We start from the raw sequence: 25,079 nt of genomic DNA, 5'->3' as shown, positions 1-25,079 counted from the left end.
CTTCGTCACTGATAAACACTTGCTCAAAAAACCACTTATCTGCTGCTTGTGCTTAAATATTGGTGCACATCAAACAAAATGGGCTGTTGGTTAGTTATTAAATATTTTTTAACACAAGTTTCTATTTCAAACATAACATGCAGTGCACCTCTTTGAACATCAGTCACGCTTGTCATAAAAATTTACAGGCTACCAGGGGATGTTGTGACAGAGCAACTGTTTTTAATACCTCTTTTCTATGTTGGGGCACAAACAAGCTTCCTCGCTTAACCATGTGTAAATATGTAATTTGTCCAAAAATTCAACTCACCACTGCTATGATACTGTCTTACTGTACAATATATCTTTTCTAGTTTTCTAAAAAACTATTTACGTCATCATTACATGGCATTTAAGTTAAGCTATATTTCGAACGATTATGCACATTTTTGTTGCGGCCATTCAAAATCGCGTCTAACAAATGCTGTTACTAGTAATCATTAATAGAGAATAACACAGTAATACAAAAATACCACCACCAGTCCACCACCATTCAGGAGGTGCAGGTTAGCGTTCTACAGAAACGTCGTTTCAGCATTTACGCGAGTCACGACATATGTGTCTGAACCTGAAGCTCTTCCTTTACCAAAATGCTTGTTTGATGTTTACCCACCGTCCGGATTGGCGGATTCCGGAATGATCGTTGGCGTTGGGTCATGCGAAATGCAAGAACGCGCTTTCGAGTTGGTTTCGATTTTTTCTTATATTGGCGCTTTTGTTATATTTTTTACAGCTGAAGCTATTTTCTGGGAAAATAAACTATCCATCGTTTTCAACGAATAAAGAAATTTCTTTTGTATAGTTTGCACATCTTTATATTAGCCGTTCACAAACTTTCAGTTTCTTGTTCAAGCGGCAAAAATGACCGACTAACAAAGCCTGATGGTTATGTCACACAATGGAAGATTTTACAGTCTTTTGTGGCATTTAATTCTTGCATTTTAGTACATTGAAAACCAAAACTGTTGCTGTCATTGCGCTAAAATGTTAAACAGTTACCTGAAGACACACCGACATCGAATATATGTCGTCACGACGTCGATTCGACCAATTTCAACGTTTAGTCGACATCCGATTCCGCACTGAATAACTATACGTCTATCCCAGTGCTTCCCAAGTCAAAACACACTAAAAATCTTTGAAACGACGTTAAGCTAGTCAGATCTCAGTTTGGGTCCATTATGGGCGTCTATGGAAGTTTCAACGTCAATCCGACATTCAGCTGAATAGCCTATACGTTTCAATTTGGGTCCGTTTAGACCAGGGGTGGGAAACCTGCGGCCCATAGATTAAAGTTGTGCGGCTCGCAGAGACACTGAGATTTCAAATCTTCTGGCAAACGAGTCCAACATACTTTTTTGAAAAGATCAGTGCGCCCGGCATAGGCGCCGAGTTTTACAAAACTGCAAGGTAGCGGACGTAAATTATGACGTCACTTTTTGTGACGTCACTAATGCGTGCAACCGCACGAGCTCCAACTCAAAGCATAATAAACGTTCAATAGAATGCAACGTTTGTCAAATTTTCAATTTTTTTTTTTTAAAACTAATGTTCATTTGAAACACTTAGCATTAACGTTGTTACTGGTTTAGCAACGTTTAGAAAATGTTTCGTCAAGTTGTTGCTCTTGTATCACCTAAAATAACCATTTATTACAGTACAATCGCATTGTACACAATAATGGCCATACATTCACTGCCAACAACTGTGTGTTTGACGTCATAAACAAAGCACTAACCAAAACAGGTTGCAGTTTCGACACGTTTTTTGCTTTTATGCCAGCATGCTTGTTTAAAGGAAAATTATTCTCAAATTTCTTCAGATTTTAAGATGTTTCGTACTACACAACTACAAACAAATCAAAATAACCACGGTGGCCGCCACCGTGCTTTACAAACCCAAGATGGCGGCGTCACCCCGCCACCGCCCACTCGGCGCCTATGGCGCCTGGTGCTATTTTTCTGCGACCTGACAATATACTGCTAGAATCAAATGCGAATTTTACTTGTAGTATGGCATTTTATGCGAGCCACTTACAGTATCCATCTTTAGGTGTTGTGCGGGTCTGTGTTAACGATTCCAAAGCCGTGTTTCATGTCCGTTTGCAAAAGTACTGCAAGGACCTAAACTTGGTCCAAAGTGACCAAAGTTTTGGCGTCAACAGTGCAAAGTGGGCTGTAGTTGAAACTTTTACTTTTATCGAACAAAGAAATTGTGTCAAGTGACGATTTGCATAATAACGTGGCAGAAAGAACAGGCTAAAGTACGTAAAAAGTATCTGTGTTTAGTTCCTAAGTATGGTACGGGTACAGATACTGCACATGTCTCACCCTCGGTATTTTTTATTTTTTAAAACCTCTACGCCTGTGCTTATAATACTATTCAGCGTTGCTCGGTAACTTTCTCTTTAAAATTTACTAACATTTGGCGGGTCGCATGAACTCCTTTGCCGGGCCGCATGCGGCCCGCGGGCCGTAGTTTGCCCACCCCTGTTCTAGAGTGTGCTGCAGCTCCGCAACACCCTAGCACGAGCCGCCCCTGCATTCTTGGTATGCAAGGAAGTAAAATCACCTTGTGTTATATAAAGGTACGGCCCACGATCTAATCATCGCAATTGTATTTGGGCCCCACAGTGACAATAAAAGTTGCCAACCCTGGCTTAGGAAACGGGTTCGCGAGCAAAAAACTCCACCTAGTGCACATCTGCAACATAGCGGTTGCGATCTGCAACATGGCGGTTGCCATGTGCAGGGGCGGCTCGTGCGAGGGGGCTGCGGAGCTGCAGCACCCCCTATATTTTTACTTGACATTCGTATTCCAAGTTGTTTTGAATTCGTATTCCAAAACAATCTTTACATATAGTTTTTATGTTTGATCAGTATATACTAAGAATAATTTTTATGGCATTAATCGGCATTTTATTAAAATAAAAATAATAAAAAAATTGTATTATTTAAAAATAATAATAATAAGTTATCTATGGCGGAGCTGCAGCTCCAGTTTCGTGACGTTTGCAGTTGTGCGCATGCGCACTTGGAAAAGCTACATGCCGGGCGAAATAGGCGAGAGGGGGCTGTGGCTCGCGCAGCCCCTCCCGTGACGTAGCACTAGTTGTGTTGTCTGCTTCGCGTCAGTGAGCTCCAAAGCCAAACCCGTGTACTGTATTTTTAAGTTCGACAGTGAGTACAGTAATTATTTTGCCATCTTTAAATTTATTGTTTGACTGTTAGTCGTGACTTTTTAAGATGACTGTAAGTGGGTTTCAGTTTTTGCAGTTATCATTGAATTAAATAAGTGTATCTAACGCCTTGAAAAGTCACGATTAACCTTTATAATAAATAACTGAATTAAAATGTTTTAAGAAAGTGTGGGATAAACATCTTCTACTCCAATGTCATGCAGGAATATGCAACAACAAAAACTACTCAGTTCTAGTTCTTAATGCTACTAATAAAAAATAAGTTTGTGACTGTGAAGTTAAATGCCTCACTGAAATTCAGGCAATATCAAATGTAGAACAAATAACAGCAGAAGCAACAGGAATTTTGAAATACCTGGGTGATGACAATTTAAGGTTTTGGTTTCTTAACACACCATGTGGACAGTATTTACAACCAAGTGCAATCATGTGTATTGATCTAATAGACATGTACTGTTTGTCTAAACAGTAGCTGCTAAATTGCTTCACAGAAAGTGTTTCTTAAGAATGAACATTCTACAGACAAGATAGTAGTGACCACCAATCCAAGCATATCCTATTGTTGACAAAGAAAAGCTAGTTGCTGAAATGAAATTTTTTTGTAGATCTGATGTTCATGATTACTTTGAAAATAATCTAGATGATGTTTTGACAAGTGAAATTACTAGGATGAAATATCCTTTTTGCTGTTTCCATGAGTCCTTCAAAGGCAAAACAGTTCTTTTTAACACTGAAAAGGATGCAAACTTTTCTTAGGAACACCATTATTTCCAAAAGACTTCCACTTGCAGTGCTAGTACTAAATAGAAAAAAAAACAGTTTCTTAGTTGTCATTTGGAATCAAGAAAGAAGCTATCAATTATCATGCCCAAACTATAACTTTATGATTCATTTTGGTTGTAAAAAGGAAGCACAAGGTTTATTAATATGCTTTATATTTAAGTGAGAATGTTGTAAATTTTTAAGCTTGAAGGAGTTTTGCACTTAAAAAAAGGAATTATAAGCTATTTGCCAGCAAAAAAGCAGCAAGTATAGCAGTTAAGAAACTGAAAGACAATTAATAGTCTAAACAAAAATTCAAAGAAAAGATGTTTAAATAAACAAGTTCTGACACAAATGTAATGTGGTTGTAAAATTTGTCAGTTATGATACCAATAAAAAGTTGTATGGCTAGTTGTTTTTTGTGACAATAATCTGTGAAGTGTCATAGAATGTGTTGAAAACGCTGACTGTGACTATAAGTTACTTAAATGTAACATGACCATATTTTTTAATGTTGTCTAACTCAAATACTTCGACCTTTTTCGACTCATTTATAGCTATTCTTACTATTACTTTTTTATATTTTTGTTGTGTTTTACCGTATTTACAATCGCTTCGTTTCAAATCTGTGTTACATGTGTTTTTGTGCCACATTATTACTGCATGTTATTGTGTTTGGCCCGTCGCCATGCAAGTAAACAAAATTCCCCAATGATACCGTCTGCTGTTTACACTCGTGTACATTATTGCGTAACAAACATTACGTCACAATGGAGTTTCTAATTAAGATTTGTATTACTTGTATTTCTACAAATGTAGCTTGTCTATATATTGCCAACTTATATATGTTCAATAAAGGCTAAAATTTGGAGCAGCACCCCCACAAATTTTAGGCACGATCCGCCACTGGCCATGTGGCACATGGCGGGTTGACATATGTTGTACATCGATGCTTCGATATTGTACAATGCACATTGATGTTGAGGATGCTGAACATGGCGGTTGACATGTTGCACCTTTAAGTTAGGCCTACCATATTTTCAGAACCAAAAGGGAGGACACATTCCCGACAAAAAACATTAACAGTTAGTTTTGTGCCCAAAGAAAATTAAGGCACAAGATTTGACGAATTTCACGCTGTCAATAATAGATCAACTTGGATGAAGTTTAACTTACTATGTGAATTTTAATTGACAATGACATGACCACAACTCGCACTATTTGGCCGGTTTTAAAGGCGCAATTGTTATTTAGCTATTTAGTAAATACAGAAAATTCAAAAAGGAGGACATTTGAGTTTACAGGAAAAAATATTACAGGAAACAGTAGCAAAAGTATTTTTACCAAATGTGAAGCTGTAATTCTTCATTAAACTTGGCAATAATCCGTATATCCGGTGATGTGCAACATGTTTTCTGCCTTCGTCAGCATGTTGAACATGTTAACAAACCCCAAATTGGACTAAATATTACAGAAATAGCACCAAAAGTAATTTTACCACGTGTGGAGCTGTAATTCTTGATCAAACTTAGCAATATTCCGTATATACAGTGATGTTCAACATGTTCACCGGCATGTTGCAGGTCGCAACATGGATATGCAGAATGTGCACCGGGGCCACGACCTCTGTTGTGGTTTAGACCAGGGGTCTCAAACTCCAACTGCTTTTAGGGCCAAAAACATTTTTTTTAGTAAGTCGAGGGCCGCACTATCAAAACATTTGTTACAGTGTAACATGACAACAAACATATTGCGTGCTTAAAAAATGAAACGTTCATTAAAGGCATTAATTTTAGAAAAAAAAATAACTTTATTAAAATGTTAATAAATAACAAACAAATATACAGTGTAGCAAGTTGAAAGAGCCAACTGTGCTTTATTGCTTTGTGTGGAAACAATGGCATAACAATGGAGAAAATGTGACACAACAATTGCGATTGCTGATTCTTAAGATGGGCTCTTTCGATCATGCCATTAAAACAGGGGTGTGCAACCTTTTTCACCGTGGGGCCAAATACAATTACCATGATCAGATCGCGGGCCGCACCCCCAGCTGAATTTAATTTGTTTCATACCAAATATGCTTATATTGAGTTAACAAGTAAAAGTCGCATTTATTTATAGTCACATTATTGCCAGGTCGCATAGAAATACCACCGGGCGCACCAATGTGCTATTGTGCTCAAAAATATATGATCATTGGACTCGTTTGCCAGTAAATTAGAAAATTCCAGAGTCTCCGCGGGCCGCACGAACTTTATCAACGGGCCGCATTTGGCCCGCGGGCCGCAGGTTGCACACCCCTGCATTAAAATGTTCCATATACCACTACGAGAGATTAATTGCATTATGCAAACTTACTGATTTGACAGGGTATACCGCCTGAGTAGAACACATAACTTCTAAAAGTTATTCGCGGGCCGCACAAAAACCCTTGGAGGGCCGCGTGTTTAAGACCCCTGGTTTAGACAGTGGTGGTGGTGGTGGTGGTGGTGGTGGTATAGTTTGTTGTACAGTGCAGCTGATGCGTGACAATGAGCTGTAAACGAGCAAAAGTTGCAAACATGCAAGCCACGACAAAAATACTGAATTGCAAGTAATATCGAAAATCGGTTTCTTAGTTTAATTCGACATATCATATCAGTTTGCGCGAGTGTAAAAGATAAAATTAAGGACAGGCAAAAGGATTAGATTTAAGGTATATGTGACGCAACAAAAGCTCAGACCTCAGACGCTTTTTGTAGAAAGGAATTGAATAGTTAAAAAAACGTTTGCACGTGGCAATTTTAACAAGTTAAACAGGGGAAAATTCACACTAATTACGTTGATGACCAGGCAATATTAATTCAATAACTTCTTTTGATGGGTGGATAATTTGCAATTCTAAAACAGGCATAACAAATAAGTTGTATGCAGCAAAGACCTTTTATCATTTTTGCTGATGCTATTCTTTCTTTTTTAGCGTTTTTGCTGTTTCTGTGATAATAATCAATTAATATATTGTAGTGCCTTCATGTCATAACAATATTTTACAATTATAAATGTGCTTTTATTAAACAAGGATATATAAATCAGAAATATGGCCTTATAGTAATTCATTTGACTTTCTTATATATGTTGGTCTGTAATGATGAAAATAATAAAACTTCTTTTATTAATTAAGTAGAAACGTAACAGCTAGATGAATGCTGAAGTTTTAAAACACATTAAAGATGGATATTCCTGGAGAAAACTACCAGATTCTGTCAAAAAGGTGCAAAACTATTAGGGTTGTGTTAGTGAAAAATTTTTTACAGGTTTTGTTTATGTACACAAGTTCATTTTTTTAAATATCGGTGATTCTGTAATCAGCTTACAAATAATAATTTTAATTGCTTGCTTAGATTCCTTTGAAATACTAGTGTTTTTTTATGTACTTGCAGTCTGTTGGAGATCCTCAGTTGTATATTGAGGAGGTGGTTGAATACAGTTTAAATCATCAACTTCGATATACAAAGACATCAGCTGTTCGACATGTTATTAAAGATGAAAGAAAGTATTATGAAACTGTGTTGCAACACTCACAGAAAAAGTTGTTGCTATATCCATATCATTTGCAAAGCAAGTTATCAAATGCAATATATGAACCGTTATGTGTAGTTCATGCTTTATTAATTGTTTTATTTTCCTTTACAGCCAAAATGGTGGGTTTAAGAGTTACTCCATTTTCTTATTACATAAACATGATGGAGGAAATTATGAATCAAGAAAAAAGTTATGATTCACTGCCAAATTTCACAGCAGCTGATGGTAAGTTTTAAAATAGTTGTTGCATTTTGGCATTTTGGCCTTTTGGCCAAACATTTGCTTTTTGTCCTTTAAGCTTGGAGTCAAGTAACAGGTTTTTTTTGTACAGCTTTGAGAATACTTGGAATTGGACGCAATCAGTACATTGATATCATGAACAAGCTACGGATTAACCGTAAATACCGACTTTCAATGTTTCGAAAAATACCTAGCACGAAAGAGCAACTGCCCAAGACCCCTGCTCAAATTAATATTGAAGCATGGTGGAATGTACATGTTAGTTACATTACGGAAGAGGATATAAGGGTGGGCAATGTTGTAAATTTACAGATATGAAAATGGTTTGAAGTGACTTAATCCATATACACAAAATCTTTCAGCGATGTTCTCTAAAAATGAAAACAATTGTTGATGGTCTGATAGACAAAGGACCATGCCCTGCAGGCGAACTTGACTATGAATTATTGCAACTACTATACAGCAGAGGTCTAATTTTCTTGCAAATACCCTTGAATCAAGATGATTGTGTTGGAGGTAATATATATTTAAGGATGATGTACTTTATTAGAATTTGCAATGTTAAATTATTTTAAACATCCTACACAGTTCCACCACTTGAAGGTTTTGTCATGAATCGTGTTTCTGGTGATTACTTGGAAACTTTAATGTACAAAATTTTTGTCTCTATTGATGAAAGAATGACAATAAAGGAACTTGCGAGTGTTTTGGATATTAGTGTGCCCATTGCTGAGGTTTTTTCACATTTTGTTATGCATAATTATATTTTTTTTCTACAACTCTCTGTTGAAAAGTACAGAATGCAGTTGGAATATTTTGTCGTCTTGGGTTTGCACAAATGAAACTTAATGCAAGTATTACTAATGCAAGGAATAACTTACATCCATCCTGGAAAAGCAAAGAAGCCAAACAGCAAAAATCACAAACAGAGTATGTGTGTCGTTCTTCGTTGTATTGAACAACCAACCAAATGTATAAATGAATGAAAAAACATCTGTGCCTATTTAAAAACATTAAATTATCTGTAAAAGGTTTTTTTTCCTGGCTCTGGTATGTTAAAACAGCCAGTCACAACCTGTTTGTTTTGTTGTTAAAGTTCAAAGGAAATTCAAAACTCTACTTCTAATCTTTCGACAGTGATGAAAGTATTTGAAAATCAATTGAAGGAACTTGGTATGCTCATGTTCTTTTCCAAATTACAGTAAATAAGTATTTATTGAATGGTTAACTAAACATAAATAATGCCTAATAGGACTTTTTTGACCAAAATCTCATGTAACCCAATTGTCAAGGTTTCTCTTTAGTTGGGGTGTTAAGCTATTTTCTCTTTTCCACATAAAATGCTGTGCAATTTGACAAGCATCTAGCCCAGTGGTTTCCAACCTTTTTTGTCCTGTGCACCCTTTTAGTCGATATTCCATTCTAATTCCCCCTACAAATTTAGTTTGCTAAAATATCGTTTACATTAACATCATTACTTCCAGAATATATCGAAAAATCTAGCATTATATAAATCACGATATCACACAAACAAAATGATGTCACAGTCAGCTCAATATCGTAAACAAGTGCAAAGCTCTGTCTTTTTTTCTTTTGTTTTTTTTATACCTTTTTCGGGTTAAAAAACAACAACTGTTTTTGTCAAATATTTTGTTTCTTTTTTAGTAAAATCAAAAACTTGTCACATAACTATAAACGTAGTCCCAACAGATTGTTGGGAAGAAAAACTGACCTTGTGTTGCCTAAAATAAAAGTTTGGCAACAAAGTATCAAAAAATAGTTTTTTTTTACCCCCACTTGACTGTATAGCAAATGCAGCAATAACACATAGCACAGACAACCAAGAGATTTATATTGTGACACAAATTCCCCCTACAAATTACAAAATTCCCTCCTGGTTGGGAACGACAGATTTAGTCTGTTATGCCTGTAATAAAAACTATTTGAAAGTTGTTGGCTCTAATTTAGTACAAATTTATTTTTATAGGGATACAATCCACAAGCACTGACAATGATTTACAACATAAAAACAAAATATCAGAATTGACTTGTTCACCAGGAAAACGAATTGCATTTTTGTTTGATTCAAGTCTTACTGCTTTTCTGATGATGGGAAATTTGTCATCTGTAGGTAATGCAAAAAAATTATCACTACCACAGAATAAAAAAAAATTCTTGTAGGGTTTAAAAAATCATGCTGTGACATTGTTTGAGGTTGGAAAGTTAACAGATGAGTCCCTAAACAACTTTCTAGTCGAGTTGGACAAGGTGAAAAGGTTGGAAGGCTACGAGGGGGATGCTCACCGATACTTTGAACACACAATTAATTTAAGGTTTTTGAAGAGCATTGTTTTTGTGGTATATATTTGTTGTAATTTTTAAGCATATTCTGTTGTTTCTGCAGAACAACTATACGGTGTCTGCGTCACAACAAAGTATTCTCTCATCTGATTGATCATGAGAAACAGGGATTAAACAAGAAACTGGAAATTGGTCTTGATCTATTGCGATGTGAAAGTTTGAGTGAACTTGACCCAGCAACTCTTGGACGTCTTTTGGACAAAGTATTTTAAAGAGTCAAAAAACTACAAGCATATTTTACACATTGTAACTTTTCCTACAGAAATACAGCATGGCATTTGCGATGGCTCCACTTGGAAATGTGCAAGAAATTCCATCATCAAGTGATTTTTTCTTGATTGGGCCCCCATCAGCTGCGGTCAATTCAGTATGGTTCAAGTTGTATCTGTATGATCTTGTCGGGTACGGCCCCCCAAGTCTGTTTCTCACAAAGGGAACCAAGTTGCGTATACTTCCATCAGTTTTTATGGTAAGACAAAATATATCCCAGTAGTTGCAGTACAAAAATTAAAGTATCTATGGATACTTTCAATCTTATCATATTAAATATGTGACATGGGTGTGAAGCTGTGGCGGGGTTGCAAAGTCAGTTGGTACATGGTCTGACTTCTTTGGAGTCAAATTCTGACTCCATAAGGTTGTCAAAAACTTTCTAATGCAGCTGAAACACTTTTACTCTAATACATTTTTAATGTTTGCAATGAAGCATGTCTTAGGGTCACAAGATATTGAACTGTCAGATTCTGATCTGACCATTCAAGTGTTTTGTATTCAATATTTATCTCGATTAACTACTCAGGACCCACAGTTTTTTTTTTCCAGTTTTTTCTTTAAGTATTTAATCTGAAGTTAAATTTTGATCCCTGTTTTTTTTCTGATTCACGCATAGGCCTTGAAAATGTTAAGTTTAAAAAACAGCTATCCTTACTTAAATACCTAAGGCGAGTGATTGATGCATTGCAAAGTATTTAAATGCATTTTGTAAGTTTTAGTTAGAATTACCCCTTCTACTCCACGATATTGTATGCTCTTGTTAATCTGTTTTGCCTTTTCAGTGGATTAAATTTTACAATTTTGAGATATTTTTTGTTATTTTAATTTTATATTTCTTATATTTTTCAAGGATTATGAAACAATACTCATTACTTCAGTTGGTCATGAACCTGTAGAAGCCAAAGTTGCAAATGTACTTTCAATGTTGAATGAAGCATTAATTCACTCAGCAGTTCTTATTCAGGTAATGGTGCACTTTAGCAACACAATTTAAGATGTATGAATTTTTAAATAAATTTCATGTTATACTAAGGGCTTCCAAAGACAAGGCTTAAAAACCTACATTGCCCATCTTCCATTTCCTACAATCGAAAAAAACTATGAGGCATCGGTGGCAAGCATAGACAAAACATCAAATACAATCACAGCAAACATTGAAACAAAACACAAAATCGCCACTGAACAGGGCAGTGGAATTGACTGGCTCTATGAAAACATTATCGTTAAAAAACTGAAGAAAGTGTTGGGCCTGGAAAGTTCATGTGGTTACATTTCACTTCTGGTTTCAACCTTGTCTGAAAAAAGTGACTTACAAGGTAAACCATATGCCCAAGTAAAAAAATTATGTAACCATTTATTATGGGTCCCCTTCCCTGAAGGGGACACATCTTGATTTTACTCGATTTTTTTTTTTCTTTTTTTTCTTTCCTCCCTGAAGTTTGTCCACCCTCTTTTGCCATGAAATGATTGATGGATTTGGATGAAACTTTCACAGATGGTAGATATAGTTATGTAGATGTGCCATCTGCTTCGTTTGTCATGATAACCCCAGTATTTACCCCGCTAGCCCCAAAAATGTAAAATGTGGTTGGTGCGCACCACAAACGTTAGTTTTGTGTGATGGTATAAAGGCAACCAGACATATGTTACTTGTGCTTGTGGGTTGTTTGGTGGATGTTTTGCAGTAGGCAGTTGGAGGGGTGTTAACAGCCTTATTTTTTTTTTTTTTTTTTTTTCCCAAGTACTTTTTTTTTATTGCGCATAAACATCACGACAAAAAGACGATTATAACGAGCAAACACATATAGCCATTAGCGCAGGTGGGCATTCCACTTCACTCTATATTTCCACATAGTATCATTTTTTCGAGAAACAAATTTTTCATTGCACTTACAACGTTTCATCTCATAAACAAACATTTCCACCTTTGGCCTCAGTTTTTGAATCTTACTTTTGTAAATAACAAATCTAGCAATCAAAAGCAAGCAGTTAATCAAGTTCAAAAAACCTTTTTCAAAGCATTCAGTGTGGATTCCAAAGAGTTTTATACAATTGTTAAGGTCGATTCGATTACACATGGCACTGTCAATCCAGGCACTTACGCTTTCCCAGTATACCTGGACATGAATACAATCACAAAATAAATGGTACATGGTTTCTCTGCACACACCACAAAATGTGCACACATCAGCCTCCGCAATCCCAAATCCATAAAGCCTATCGTTTAGAACAATGGCTCTTAAGTTGAATTTAATTTGGAAGGAGCGCAGTCTAGTTTCCATTGTACATTCGTGCAAGTTTTTGTAGATATCTGACCAGTTTAGGGGCGCCCCTTGTAGAATTAGTTCCCATTTTTGTTGCTGCTTGATCGGTTGCTGTTTATTACCCGAAGCAAAGAACTCGTACGCATTTTTGGCTGTGGATAATTTGTCTTTTATTCCTGTCCGTATTTTGTCCAGGACTGTTTCTCTGTCTGGTTTGTCAGGTGTGTATGCTTCCCAAGCTGTTGGAATTGCCGCAATAAGGCACTGGTAGTTTGCATGGTTTTGATTGTTGTTTATCAATTGGTAATTTTCGCAAACGCTTTTGAAGCTGCGATAGTCTAAATTGTTGTCTATAATTTGTTGGTACTTTAGTATACCAGCGTTTATAAAACTTTCGAAGGCGATGGGTTTTCGTTTGAATAATACTTTGTTGTTTAACCAGATACCGTAGTTATAAACTGTGTTCTGCTTCCAAAATTGGGTTACACATTCCTTCCATAGGTCAATCGATGACCAGAATGTCGAGAGGGGAGTTAGTTTAGTGACCTCTTTGTGCGAGAGTTTTAAATTGGTGGCTGCAATGCAGATCATGGCGTTTAGTGAAGTAATACTAGTTTCAATTGTTTTCCAATAAGAAACATAGTCAGCATCAAACAGTTTCCGTATCCAGGAGAAACGAAGTGATTTTGCATAGGCTTCTAGGTCTATCATTTCCACGCCACCGTCCTCTATTCTACAATACAATATTTTCCTGCCGACTCTCTCCCAGTTGGAGCCCCAAAGAAAAGTAAAAAGTTTTCGTTTAATTTCTTTCAGAAATTTTTGCGGTATACTAATGGGCAAAACGCTCAGTTTGTACAGCAGTTTGGGTATAGCAAGGGTTTTGATAATGATTACTCGTCCTAATAACGAGAGTGATCTTGCTAGCCATGGTTTTGTTACAGCTTCAATTTCCTTTCCTATAGATTCAAAGTTGAGTGAAAACAGATTGGTTTTGTTTCTAATCACTGGAATTTTTACGCCTAGATATTTTATGAACGTATTTGGCCATGAAAGACCTTCCGAAGAAAGGTGGTGATTGGCGTTAGGTTGTCTTTCGCCTATATACATGGCGCATGATTTCGCAAGATTAATGTTACAGCCAGTGTGTTTGCCAAATTCCTTTGCTTCTGCAAAAGCTGCACGAAAGCTTTTTTCTGAACCGTCTAGAAAAAGTAACGAGTCGTCCGCAAAAAGCGAAATTTTAACTTCCTTTGCACCTACCTTAATTCCTTTTACGGCTTTGTTCTGTTTAATAGACAAGGCCAGGAATTCTATGGCTATAACAAACAACGAAGGGGACAGCGGATCCCCTTGTCGAACGCCTCTTTCTATCCTAAAAGGGGTAGACATGTGGTTGTTATTAATGATCAAGCATTGTGAGTTAACATAGAATGTTTTAATCCATCTGCACATATCTTTTCCAAATCCAAATTTGGAACAAGCTATGTTAACAAAGTTCCAATCCACTGAATCAAATGCTTTACATATATCTAAAAACAGTAGGGCCCCATGCAATCCTTGCTCAGAAATATGATCCCAAATGTTGAAAAGCGTTCTTATATTATCTCCTATGTATCTACCTTTTACAAACCCCGACTGTTCAGGTGCTATAATCGTGGGTAGTACTTTTTTTAAGCGACTGTTGATGGCTTTAGAAGCTATTTTATAATCTGCGTTCAATAGGGTAATAGGACGATAGTTTTCGGCGTATAAAAGGTCTTTTTCTGGTTTTGGGATTAAAGTTACGACCCCCCAAGTCATTTGCCCAGAAAAGGCACCTGTTTCAAACGCATGGTTAAATGCATTAACCAACGGACATTTTATATCTTTCCAAAATACTTTGTAAAACTCCGCCGGAAAGCCGTCTAGTCCCGGGGATTTGTTGTTTTTCATTGTCTTCAATGCTTCATAGCATTGCTCAACAGTCAGTTTCCCTTCACACGCGTTCGCGTTTTCCTTATCTAATCTTGGACACCCTACACTGTTTACGTAGTCGTTCATTTCATCATTTGTAGTGCGGCACGGGTTTTTATTTGCCCTATACAGCGTTTCAAAATGGTCTTTTAGAACTTGTAGAATAGTCTTTTGGTCTGTTTCTATTTTGGAGTTTGAGTTTAATCTAGTAATGGCCTTTTTCTCCATTCTTCGTTTCTCCAGATTTAGGAAGTATGAGTTGTTTTTGCCACCATATTCTGCCCACCGCGCCCTACTTCTTACTATTGCGCTTTTGCTGTATCTTTCAATAATATTGTCGTATTGTTGTTGGGTTATTGCGATTTCGCTCGTCGTGCGTTCGTCATGGGGTTGGGGTGATTTCTGCATTTCTGAAAGTTTATTTTCTAGCTCTGTTTGTTGGGCTTTCAATTTTTTTCCCTTTTCGCAAGCGTATTTGATAATAGATCCCCTTAGGTTGCATTTTAGTGCTTCCCAGAGGACTTGGGGAGATACAGACCCATTATCGTTAGTTTTCATAAATTCGGCGATCCATGTTTTAGTTTTTTTTACAAATTTTGCGTCGTCCAACAAGGACGTGTTCATCTTCCAATACCCTCTTCCCCTAGGTATTTTATCCAGATTAATTACGAGTTTGACGATGGAATGGTCTGATTGTGTGCTTGGTTCTATTTGAATTTGGGTGGTCCTGTTCAGAAGTGTATTTGTGACGAGTATAAAGTCTATGCGACTTGCTGTGTGTGGGTGTTTTTGTGTGCGAGTGTATTGTTTTAGAGTCGGATTTTTGATGCGAAACACGTCGTATAACTCAAATCTTTCCATCGCTTGTAAAATTGTATTTTTCGCGCGGCGGTTGCTATGCGTAGTTTTTCCTCCGGTTTTATCTACTTCATCATTAAGTACGCAGTTGAAGTCCCCGGCTAAAATAAATTCATCTGTTCCGCTTTCGGCGCGTTGCTCCTCCAAGCGGCTAAACAGGTTGTCGTAAAAATGCGGGCTGTCTTTGTTAGGTCCGTAAACATTACATAGTGTTAAACGCTGGTCAGATATTTCAAGGTCTATGATAACAAAGCGCCCAAGATTGTCAACTATCACTTTGTGTTTTAAGTACGATAGATTCTTGGAGAACAATACCGCCACTCCTTTGCTTTTTGTTGTGCCGTGCGAGGCTATAATTTCCCCACCCCATTCTAATTCCCATTGTTTGAGGCAGGATGCGGATGTGTGCGTTTCTTGTAGACAAATTATATCAATTTTTTCCTGACGCAGAAAATAAAACACACTTCTTCGTTTCTTGGGGTTTTGCAACCCAGCAACGTTGTAAGTTATGATAGAAAGCGGCATTTAAACGCGTTCTACACCTATTTCGATGTCAAATTCATATTCAAAGCCGCATTCGCAAAGATAGGGTTTGTTAGGCCCCAAAAGTTGGCAGGTTTTCTTCCCACAGTTACAATTAACAATTGTGTACTTGCAATAGTTGTTTAGACAGTTGGTCGTCATGGTTCGTTTGGGTATTGCGTTAACGGTTTTACACACACAAAACATCGCGTACCTTTCGCATTCCAGACATTCGAAAGTACCTTCGTCGGTTTGATACTCGGGCTGAAACTTGTGACAGCAGGGCATTTTCCTCATAGGTTGATTGCAGATGGTGCAGTTCGTTGTCACCTCCTTATCCGGGACCAGAAATCGGTCCAGTTCGTTGCAGCACGCTGTGGCAATGTTAAACTCCGACGAGCATTTCCAACAAAAGAAACTGGTGTGTTTCTCTGTCACGTATCCATCTTCATCGCATACTGGGCAGGAAATGGGGATTTTTAGCTCGCTAAGGCTGATTGATTTTGCTTGGTGCAGGTTTGGTTCAGTTGGGCTTCTTTCATGGCGTTTTCTCGACGAACCCTGCTTTAGTTCCATAGGGGGCTTGCTAATTTCCTTTGGTTCAGGCAACCTTGTTTCTGTGTTGCTTATCTCAATTTCACCCGTTTTGGTGAAGGTGTCGGCGGCGTCCAAATCTAGCGGTTCCCCAATCGGCTTGTCTGAACTCTTATCTTCTCCAGCGCCCTTGTTGCCACTCTTATCGGTGGCGGGGCAATCAACGCCTTTCGCGGTTACATTTTGGCGAGTTTCCAGTTTTGGGTAGTCTTTTATTCTTTCAGGGCAGTTTTGTTGTTTGTGCCCAGGTTTTGTGCAGTATTTGCACGTTATTTGCTGCCCGTTGTACGTGCAGTAAAATTCATATCCGTTCATCGTAACATAGCTTGGGATTGGGTTTTTCTCCACATCGGCTCTGTCAAGAGTGAGAATTCTCATTCCAGTTAATAGTCCTTTTTTATCTTTCCGGTGTTGGATATTTTTTACATCACCATATCTTTTCTCAAATTCGTTTTTAATTTCCTCGTTAGGAAAGGGTATAGGTACCCAACCCACCGCCACATTTAAGTTGTCGGATTCATACAGTCTTACCGAATATACTTCATCAACTTGTACTAATTTTTCATACAACTCCAGTACAGCTTTTCTTGTGGTACACGTCACGTCCACTAAATTTCCCTTTCGTTCAGATATTCCCACCAGCTTCTTTATTGAAAAGCTTTCTTTTTCTATCATATTGACAACATCTTCTCTTTTGCTTTGACTTCTTGTTTTAAAGCTCATGCAAGTGGGTCTCTTTAACCGTTCCCCACCTCTTTGTTGTATAACTTGCGCAAAACTAGGACCTTTTTCCATTGCTGCTTGCGTCCGCTCGCTACGAGCGCCAACATAGAATGCTGTGTTAACAGCCTTATGACGTCAGAAGCATTGACGAATGTGGCTAATAACACCCCTAGTGGTCAAAATTTTAAACATTGTCAGAATTTGATAAAATTTTACATGACTGTTAACTGGGTCATTGTGATTTCATATTTTATACTTTTGGGTGTTGAACCCCATCAGTTACCCCACTAACCCCTAAAATGGGTGAGTTTTTTAAACGGTGTCGGAATTAGATGAAATTTGGACAGCTTGTAGAATTTGTCATTTATAGGTGTCAATCATTGTGTTTAACCCTGTAGCCACAATATTTACCCCTCTAGCCCCCTAAAAAGGGTGAATTTTTTAAACATTGTCCGAATTGGATGAAATTTGGACAGCTTATAGAGTGTGCTACTTATAGTAGTTGTTTGTTATCTTCAACTTTGTCACCCCAACATTTACCCCACTAGCCCCCCGAAATGGGTCAATTGTTTAACAATGTCTGAATTAAATGAAATTTGGACAGCTTGTCTAGTGCACCATTTATAGGTGTTGATTCTTGTGTGCAACCCTGTAGCTGTTACATGACCCTGTATTACACCCTGTATTATTGTGTTATAGGAGCTGATTGTTGTGTTTTAGCTTTTTTTCTCACTATTTAATACTTTTTTTCTCAGATAGACCATAAAATAGAAAACCTTCAAAAATGTATAAATTGACTCAATTTAAATAGTTTGTACTCCATAAAGCATATTTATTTATGCACAGTACCGATCACTGTGTTTTACCTTACAACACCCGACTTTCTCATGGTTATCTCTTGAAATGTATTATTTACAACTTTGCATGTGTGGGGACCCATGAGTTTTTGCTTGCAGAAACAACCAAGGTTATAAAAGACAATGGATGATATGGGACCCAATATAAAATAAGTGTAGAAAATATGTGTTATAGTGCATATGCAAGGGCAATATGTGCTAAGCCACCCTTCTAGATTAAATCAGTATGGTTTTGCAGGAATTACTGTTGAACATGTTGAACTTTTAAATATTTACTTTGGAATTCCCCTGTTTGATGACAAACTTAACAGGGATGTTTGCAATGCTCTTGTCACTTCGCATCTGTGTAAAAACGGGTAAAGTTTTTTGAAAAATATGTTGTTGTTTTGTTTTGACATTTGTGTTTTGACAGGTTATCTAAGCTTCAGCATTTCAACAATCAAATAAAAGAAAATGTTGCTTGTTTTGTGCAAAGATGTCAGGTTCGTATTTTTTCGCATTTCAAAATAAAATTGGTGAAAAAAGAACAAATATATATGTATCCAAACAGGCCAAACATGCTCCATCTACATCGACTACAAAAAGTGAACAATGTCCAGTGGAATTGCCAAAACAGTGTCTTATGTTTAAAGAGGAGAAAGTCAAGTTGTGGAACAAATTTTTGTTTTAATACTTTTGTGCCTTAAACATTTTTAGGCTGTTAATTATTAACTGCAATTCTTTTTTAATAATGTTTCTGTACTTTTACACACATTTTACTAGTTTACAGAGTTTGAAATATCGCATTTATTTTTGTCAACAGTGTTTATTTCAACTTGAATGCATTGCAATATAAACAGAAAGGAAAAGAATCAAAGAATCATTTTTCATTGTCATTTAGTTACAGGGTTCCTGCGGGTATGGAAAACCTGGAAAGGTTATGAAATTGAAATTTGTATTTTTAAGGCCTGGAAAAGTTTTGAAACAATCAACTTTTGAAAAAGTATGGAATTTGGCGCCTGAAAATGCCAAATAGAGATAGGAATTTCAAATTACGTAACGTTTGTATATTCGTTGCAAGTATGGTAAATTGGCTACATACACTAAAGTCTTTTTTCTAGTTTTACTATGGAAATTCATAATTTTTTTTCGATTAAGGTTATGGAAATTCGGGGTTTTTTTCTTGAAACATTTTGGAAAAGTCATGGAATTTACAAACAAAAATTGCAAGGGAACCGTGTAGTTAGTGTGTCATGGCAATAGATGACTTTTTTAAAATGAAGCAGACCACTACATAATTCCATTTATTGAGACAGGGATGCAAGCGTTTTTGGACATAAAAGTGCGCACATTTTTTAAAAACCTGCAAATGCCCAAATGTGCAGTTGCTGAAATGAAGTATTGATATTTTTGTGTTTGTTAGATGTGGCAAAAGATAAATTGTCCAACTTAAAAAATAGTTTTTTAGACTAGATATGTATACAATCATCAGCTTAATCGGTTCAAGTTTATTGTTTCAAATTACTAGCTGTAGGATGGTAATGTGTACAAAACATTTCACAACACTGTGCCTAGCTTCTAGATCTAGAGCATTAAAATTGAAACCAAGGCAACATAGCAATAAAAAAATAAGACCAGTGATGTTAAGATGTGCAGTGTTTTGATTCAATGGAAACTAATAAGCATTACATATTTTTGACCACCACATTTTCTAAAAATTAACAAATATTTTGACCGGCACGTTGTGCAAATAATTGCCATAAGCCCTGTTGCATTTTTTGTTAAAAACTGCCATATAGATGGTTCAATTGCACTAGCGCAAATTTTGAAAGCTTATGCATTATTTGGGTAAAAGATGGCCATTATAAACCAGACTTGAAATGGTAGATTTTTTATGAATTAAATCATTAATGAATTAAACTATAATAAGAATTAAACACAAAAGCAGTCAAAAGAATGATTCAGTATGCTAAACAAAAACACAGAAAATTGCACAATTAATATAACAACTCACAAAATGTCTGTGATAACATTGCTTTCTAATTGTTAGCGAATAACAAGAACTACTTTTCCTGTTGATTTCCGTGATTTTACAAAGTCCAGAGCCTGATTGATCTGCACAGCATAGTATATAGTTAAACTGAAAAATTAAGTACATGCACAGTTTTTGGATAAAACTTACCATGGACAAATCAAACTTTTTGCAAATGTGTGGTTTTAATTTTCCTAAACGGTATTGCCTGAGACATTCATCTACACTCCATCTGGGAATAAATTAGCAGAAATAAAATATCACCTTATATTTACCAAAATAACAATACACAAACCTAAATTTAGTTAGGTCGGTCATTGAATAAGCACCCCAGTAGAATCCCACAGCTGAAACATTTTTTACTAAAAGATGGTTTGCTGGAATACTTGGTATATCACCGGAGGCAAATCCAATCACCAGTAACCTGCCTTCCCATGCAATACTACAAAAAATAATTTTAAGAAATGAAATTTGTTGATATTTTAATTGAATGCTTACCTTCTGAGGGCATCTTTAAATATTTTTCCCCCAACAGTGTCAAACACAACATTGGCACCTTTTGGAGATATTTCCTTTGTGCGATCTCGGACATTTTCAGTGCTAGAAAGTTTTAACCATCAAATACATTTAACAATTTTAAACTAAAGACCAAAAGGGTGGCATGGTAAAACAAGTCCCATGATACCGCCTAAATTTTACAGGCAATAAGTAAACCTATCAGTAACTGAAATAAAAATTTAAAACAACATGTGTCCCTTTCTGAAAATGATATGAAACTTAAATACAATGATTCACCACATAGATTTAAACATATTAATATACTTGCGTGTAATTTATGCAATCCACCGCTCCATATGATTTTACAAGGGAGCATTTTTCTTCAGTGCCAGCTGCACCTATCACTCTTGCTTCCAGTACATGGCTACCAATATCAACAGCAGCTAGTCCAGCTCCACCAGCTGCAGCAGTCACAAGTAAATGCTCGCTGCACAAATACGTTGATTAAACGAACCCTAAATTCCCATTAACATCGATGCAAAATAGCTTGAATTGAAGTTCTAGGTGAAAAACAGATCATATGCGTATAGGTACCCTGGTTGAATGTTGGCCCGATGCTTTAGTCCCAACATTGCAGTTCCATAAGATACAATAAATCCTGCAGCATCAGTAAATTCCATCTCATCAGGAATCATCCACAGTGACTAATAAAGATTGCCAATATTGTGTTTGAGAGCAACTAAAAATAGAAAACACTTTACCTCTGCTTGAGTGACAACCTCCTCTGCAAAAGCCCCAAACGAGTTGACTAACCCAACCACTCGCATCCCTGGTTTGAAATCAACAACATCATCAGCCACCTCAAGAATGGTACCTTGAAAAATATTTGTAACAAATGAACCAACACATGGAAACCAAAATCATTCATATGCTGCACTGAATCAACACCACCAAAAAATTTGGGTCAATTGTCAGGTGATTTTCCATTGAAATGCACCCTATGGAGCGATGCCCCCTATGGAGCAAACCCTATGGAGCGACATGCACAAAAAATCTACCAACGCTTGAAAAAAAACTAAATGTATCTACAGTAGTTCACACAAAATTTACCAGCCATCTCATTTCCTGGTGTAAATGGTGTAGGAAGTTTGACTTGGTAGGTTCCTTTTGTCATCAAAATATCACCAAAGTTTATTCCAGCAGCAGCAACTTCAACACGAACCTTATCAACATTGTAACATGAAATGGTTGTGAATTTTTTTAACCATCTTGTTTCATATCGAGCCTAATAGTAGTGTGCTATCTTACCTCACCAGAGGACAATTCCATCTGTGATTCCTTTGTCCCAATCGATAATGGTTTGTCAATCTCTGTACACATTGCAGCCTTAAAATGCCTGCAAAATTTGTCACTGCATCATACACAAATGTAAACTAATTTTTCATTTATTCAGGGTTGGCTCGATGGCACTGTATCTGCACTGATCAGACATGGGGTCGAATACAAGCGTCCTGTATTCGAATACTTTACGAATACCTCCATGACTGTATTCGAATTCATGAATACTTCAGTGACAGCAATTCAAATAGTATTCGAATAAAACAAGTCAAGTATTTGTATTCATGAATAGTTGACCAAAAAACAACGACATGTAATTCGAATACTATTCGAAAAACCCAAGCATGTATTTGTGTTCACGAGTACTTACACACTTTTTAAAGTCCAGCAATTCGAATTGTATTCGAATAATGCGAGTCAAGTATTCATATTCACGAATTGTTTTATAATGTTTTAATGACATCAATTCGAATTGTATTAGAATAAAAAGTGTCAAGTATTTGCATTCATGAATAGTTGACCAAAAAACAACAACATGTAATTCGAATACTTTTCGAATAAACCCCAAGTGTGTATTCGTATTCATGAATACTTACATACTTTTTGAGATGTAGTAATTCGAATTAATAGTTTTAGTTATTTGTATTCACGAATTGTTCAATTGTTGTAAGAAGCAAACAATTTGAATGCACTGATTCGGGTATTTGTAGTTATAAAGGAAATAAAACCGCCCCGAAACTAAAAGAGTATTCAAACAAAAAGTAACATTTGGGTTTATGAATTGCAAATTAATTTGTAAATATGTAAACCAACAAGCTTTGTTTTGCCACATTGGCATAACTGATTTAAATCCCCACATATAAATTTCCCCAAATTTACATATGTTTGCTTTCAAAACATGCTTCACCTGTCACATGCTGAGAACAACCTAATGTTGCAAGCTTGGTAACACAATAGCATTTATGTAATGTCACAATCAAAGTTCTATGTGTCATTGTTTTGTAACATAAACAAAAACTTGTCAAATCAGGTCTCATTCACTGCCAAATCGAATTGTATTCGAATCTATTTGGCAAAAATATGTGGCAACATATTCTCCTAGTCTGGAGGTAATCGACAATTCTAATCGTATTCGTAAAATTGTAGTTATTTATGCGAATTTAACGAGTCTTATGTCGCCAAAGGCTAAAAACAAGTCGAATAGCATTCGTAAAAATTTATTGTGTATTCGAATTTGCAAATTCTTGGGTTGGGAACGACCTACAAAAATTCGAATTGTATTCGAATGAATTTACTCAAGTTTTTGTATTCGTGAATTGTTAGTGCAACAGTTAACATCAACTATTCGAATTGTATTCATGAACTGTCAAACGAAAGTCAAAATATAAACTGATCTAAACACATTTTGTGGAACTTAGAAGAGTATTACTAGCCTAGTATCAGACTTCTTTATGCCTATTGTGTGCAAACAATGCTAAAAAGCAGATTCCACAAGCGTCACAATATAGACTATGACATCATAAACAGCTAAGACTGATCGTCAGACTGTTCAGCTCAATCTGTGCATCAAGTTAGAAATTAATCTAGACTTTTTAGGCGCCATTAGATGGTATATAATATATATATATATATATAGGTATATATTTACATCAGTAATTTTAAAACACAAGCAAGCAGGTAATTAGCAGCCGTTGGTGAAATAAAGACCTGCAAATGCGGCCGTCATAGCGAAAAGGTTGTGCACTGCACTAGTATAATATGGAAAAGTCCTGACCAGAAAAGAAATGAGATTATAAAGTAAATTATGGGGTATTGAATTGGATCACAGTACAGGTATTGGCCAAATATATCAGGTACTGGTATCAAATTGAAAACTGGGTATCAGTTAACCCTATACAATATCAAATACAACTGTAAACTATGTTTATGGTTCAACACAGCAAACTGTACATACCTTCTTTGTGTAAAATTCGAGCTCATAACAGGGCTTTTGCTGAAGACTGTAGTGGTTCCAGCACCTGAGAGTTAAAGCAATTTGTGTTTACATGTTATAAAACTAAATAAGGGCTGCTTAAACAAACAGCAACGAAAGTATTCAAATCTTGATACCTGACAGTGTTGTTCTTTTTGCAATTGGACGCAAAATAACTTCTGGAGGACATTTAACAACAAATTTCTTCAACATATTGGATTATTTTTTTGCACAGTGTTTATTTACACAAGATAAATGATTATTTTACAGTAAATTTAAATAGATTTCATTAATATCTAAAAATCTGAAAAGAATGTATGTTTAAAATACAAATTGTACAATTGCCCCAGTTTACCATGGATATCTCGTCGGAAACTGCCATGTTCTACAGACTACGCTAAAGAACGCACCTGTTTGCATTTCATTTATGTAGTTAAAGCATGGGCGCCGCCACGTAGGGCCAAGAGGGGGCACTTGCCCCCCCCTTGGAATTTCAGTGTACCTCAATTTAACATATTTAGCAGCAAACCTAATTAAAGTGGCAGCGGGGATTTGTGAAATCGTTCAATGCTTTAACTTTTAGGCAACTCAATTGTGAGGTACACGATTTATGCTTGATGCGGTAAAGTATCAGCCAAAATTTGCCCCCTCTTGCAAAATTTTCTGCCGGCGCCCATGAGTTAAAGCCCGTCAAAGGTTGTCAAAAACCCAGTATTTTATCAACAACACATTATCAATTTATTAACAAACTTTTGCTCACAGCAAAAAAACGCAGGTTATTTTGTTAATCAGCGACAAAGTAATCAAAGGTCAGTTTTAGTGAAATGGGCGCCGCGGTAAACAAATTTGCAGGAATGGTGACGGGAAACCCCCGAACCCGATATATAGGTTGCTTTTTCACCTACCCAATAAAATTTTAAATACCGTATTTACTCGATTGCAATTTGCAAGCCGCCCTAGATTAAAAGTCGCATGTAAAGGTATCAAAAAATGATGTAAGGCCGCCTCGATTGTAAGCCGTATGCGGTGAAGTTATGCACGATTGTTT

The 25,079-nt window shown here is 36.5% G+C and overlaps 3 protein-coding genes across 4 annotated transcripts; 1 reads left to right on the top strand and 2 right to left on the bottom strand.

Annotated features, from left to right (window-relative positions):
* Positions 1–7,145: 7,145 nt before the first annotated feature.
* Positions 7,146–19,076, top strand: LOC145230752 (protein FAM91A1-like). 2 transcript variants are annotated; one of them, XM_080096276.1, is made up of 17 exons: positions 7,146–7,253; positions 7,423–7,600; positions 7,676–7,789; positions 7,896–8,092; positions 8,167–8,320; positions 8,393–8,538; positions 8,604–8,734; positions 8,901–8,977; positions 9,792–9,931; positions 9,986–10,137; positions 10,209–10,368; positions 10,428–10,634; positions 11,289–11,402; positions 11,472–11,754; positions 18,451–18,568; positions 18,625–18,694; positions 18,763–19,076. In XM_080096276.1, the coding sequence occupies exons 1-17, from the start codon at positions 7,182–7,184 to the stop codon at positions 18,880–18,882; spliced, it is 2,433 nt and encodes an 810-aa protein (XP_079952402.1). In that variant the 5' UTR covers positions 7,146–7,181; the 3' UTR covers positions 18,883–19,076. The 2 variants fall into 2 exon arrangements, with proteins under 2 accessions (XP_079952402.1, XP_079952403.1); XM_080096277.1 differs by lacking the exon at positions 18,451–18,568 and having other exon boundaries at positions 18,763–18,884.
* LOC145230753 (uncharacterized) lies at positions 15,988–17,461 on the bottom strand. The gene has a single exon (XM_080096278.1). It carries the CDS (start codon positions 17,425–17,427, stop codon positions 16,042–16,044), a length of 1,386 nt encoding a protein of 461 aa, XP_079952404.1. The 5' UTR covers positions 17,428–17,461; the 3' UTR covers positions 15,988–16,041.
* LOC145230754 (protein Cryzl2-like) lies at positions 18,996–24,330 on the bottom strand. The gene is made up of 11 exons (XM_080096279.1): positions 24,169–24,330; positions 24,014–24,077; positions 22,030–22,117; positions 21,832–21,943; positions 21,483–21,595; positions 21,316–21,425; positions 21,050–21,208; positions 20,722–20,823; positions 20,519–20,665; positions 20,374–20,455; positions 18,996–20,306 (listed from the first exon to the last, which is right to left on the bottom strand). Exons 1-11 carry the CDS (start codon positions 24,242–24,244, stop codon positions 20,238–20,240), a joined length of 1,122 nt encoding a protein of 373 aa, XP_079952405.1. The 5' UTR covers positions 24,245–24,330; the 3' UTR covers positions 18,996–20,237.
* Between the last annotated feature and the right edge of the window lie 749 nt (positions 24,331–25,079).

Source organism: Phallusia mammillata, chromosome 5 (assembly GCF_965637545.1).
Source record: "Phallusia mammillata chromosome 5, kaPhaMamm4.hap1.1, whole genome shotgun sequence".
Taxonomy (NCBI): Eukaryota; Metazoa; Chordata; class Ascidiacea; order Phlebobranchia; family Ascidiidae; genus Phallusia; species Phallusia mammillata.
The sequence above is the reverse complement of the archived record's forward strand: the minus strand, read 5'-3'. Positions and strand labels throughout refer to the sequence as shown.

Coding starts and splice junctions, on each gene's coding strand:
- LOC145230752 (XM_080096276.1), top strand. CDS start 7,182: ATGAATGCTGAAGTTTTAAAACACATTAAAGATGGATATTCCTGGAGA. Junction 7,254..7,422: donor TACCAGATTCTGTCAAAAAG/GTGCAAAACTAT, acceptor ATGTACTTGCAG/TCTGTTGGAGATCCTCAGTT. Junction 11,755..18,450: donor TGAAAAAAGTGACTTACAAG/GTAAACCATATG, acceptor ATGGTTTTGCAG/GAATTACTGTTGAACATGTT.
- LOC145230753 (XM_080096278.1), bottom strand. CDS start 17,427: ATGGAAAAAGGTCCTAGTTTTGCGCAAGTTATACAACAAAGAGGTGGG.
- LOC145230754 (XM_080096279.1), bottom strand. CDS start 24,244: ATGTTGAAGAAATTTGTTGTTAAATGTCCTCCAGAAGTTATTTTGCGT. Junction 21,209..21,315: donor CGGGCCAACATTCAACCAGG/GTACCTATACGC, acceptor GTATTTGTGCAG/CGAGCATTTACTTGTGACTG. Junction 20,666..20,721: donor TTTAAAGATGCCCTCAGAAG/GTAAGCATTCAA, acceptor TATTTTTTGTAG/TATTGCATGGGAAGGCAGGT.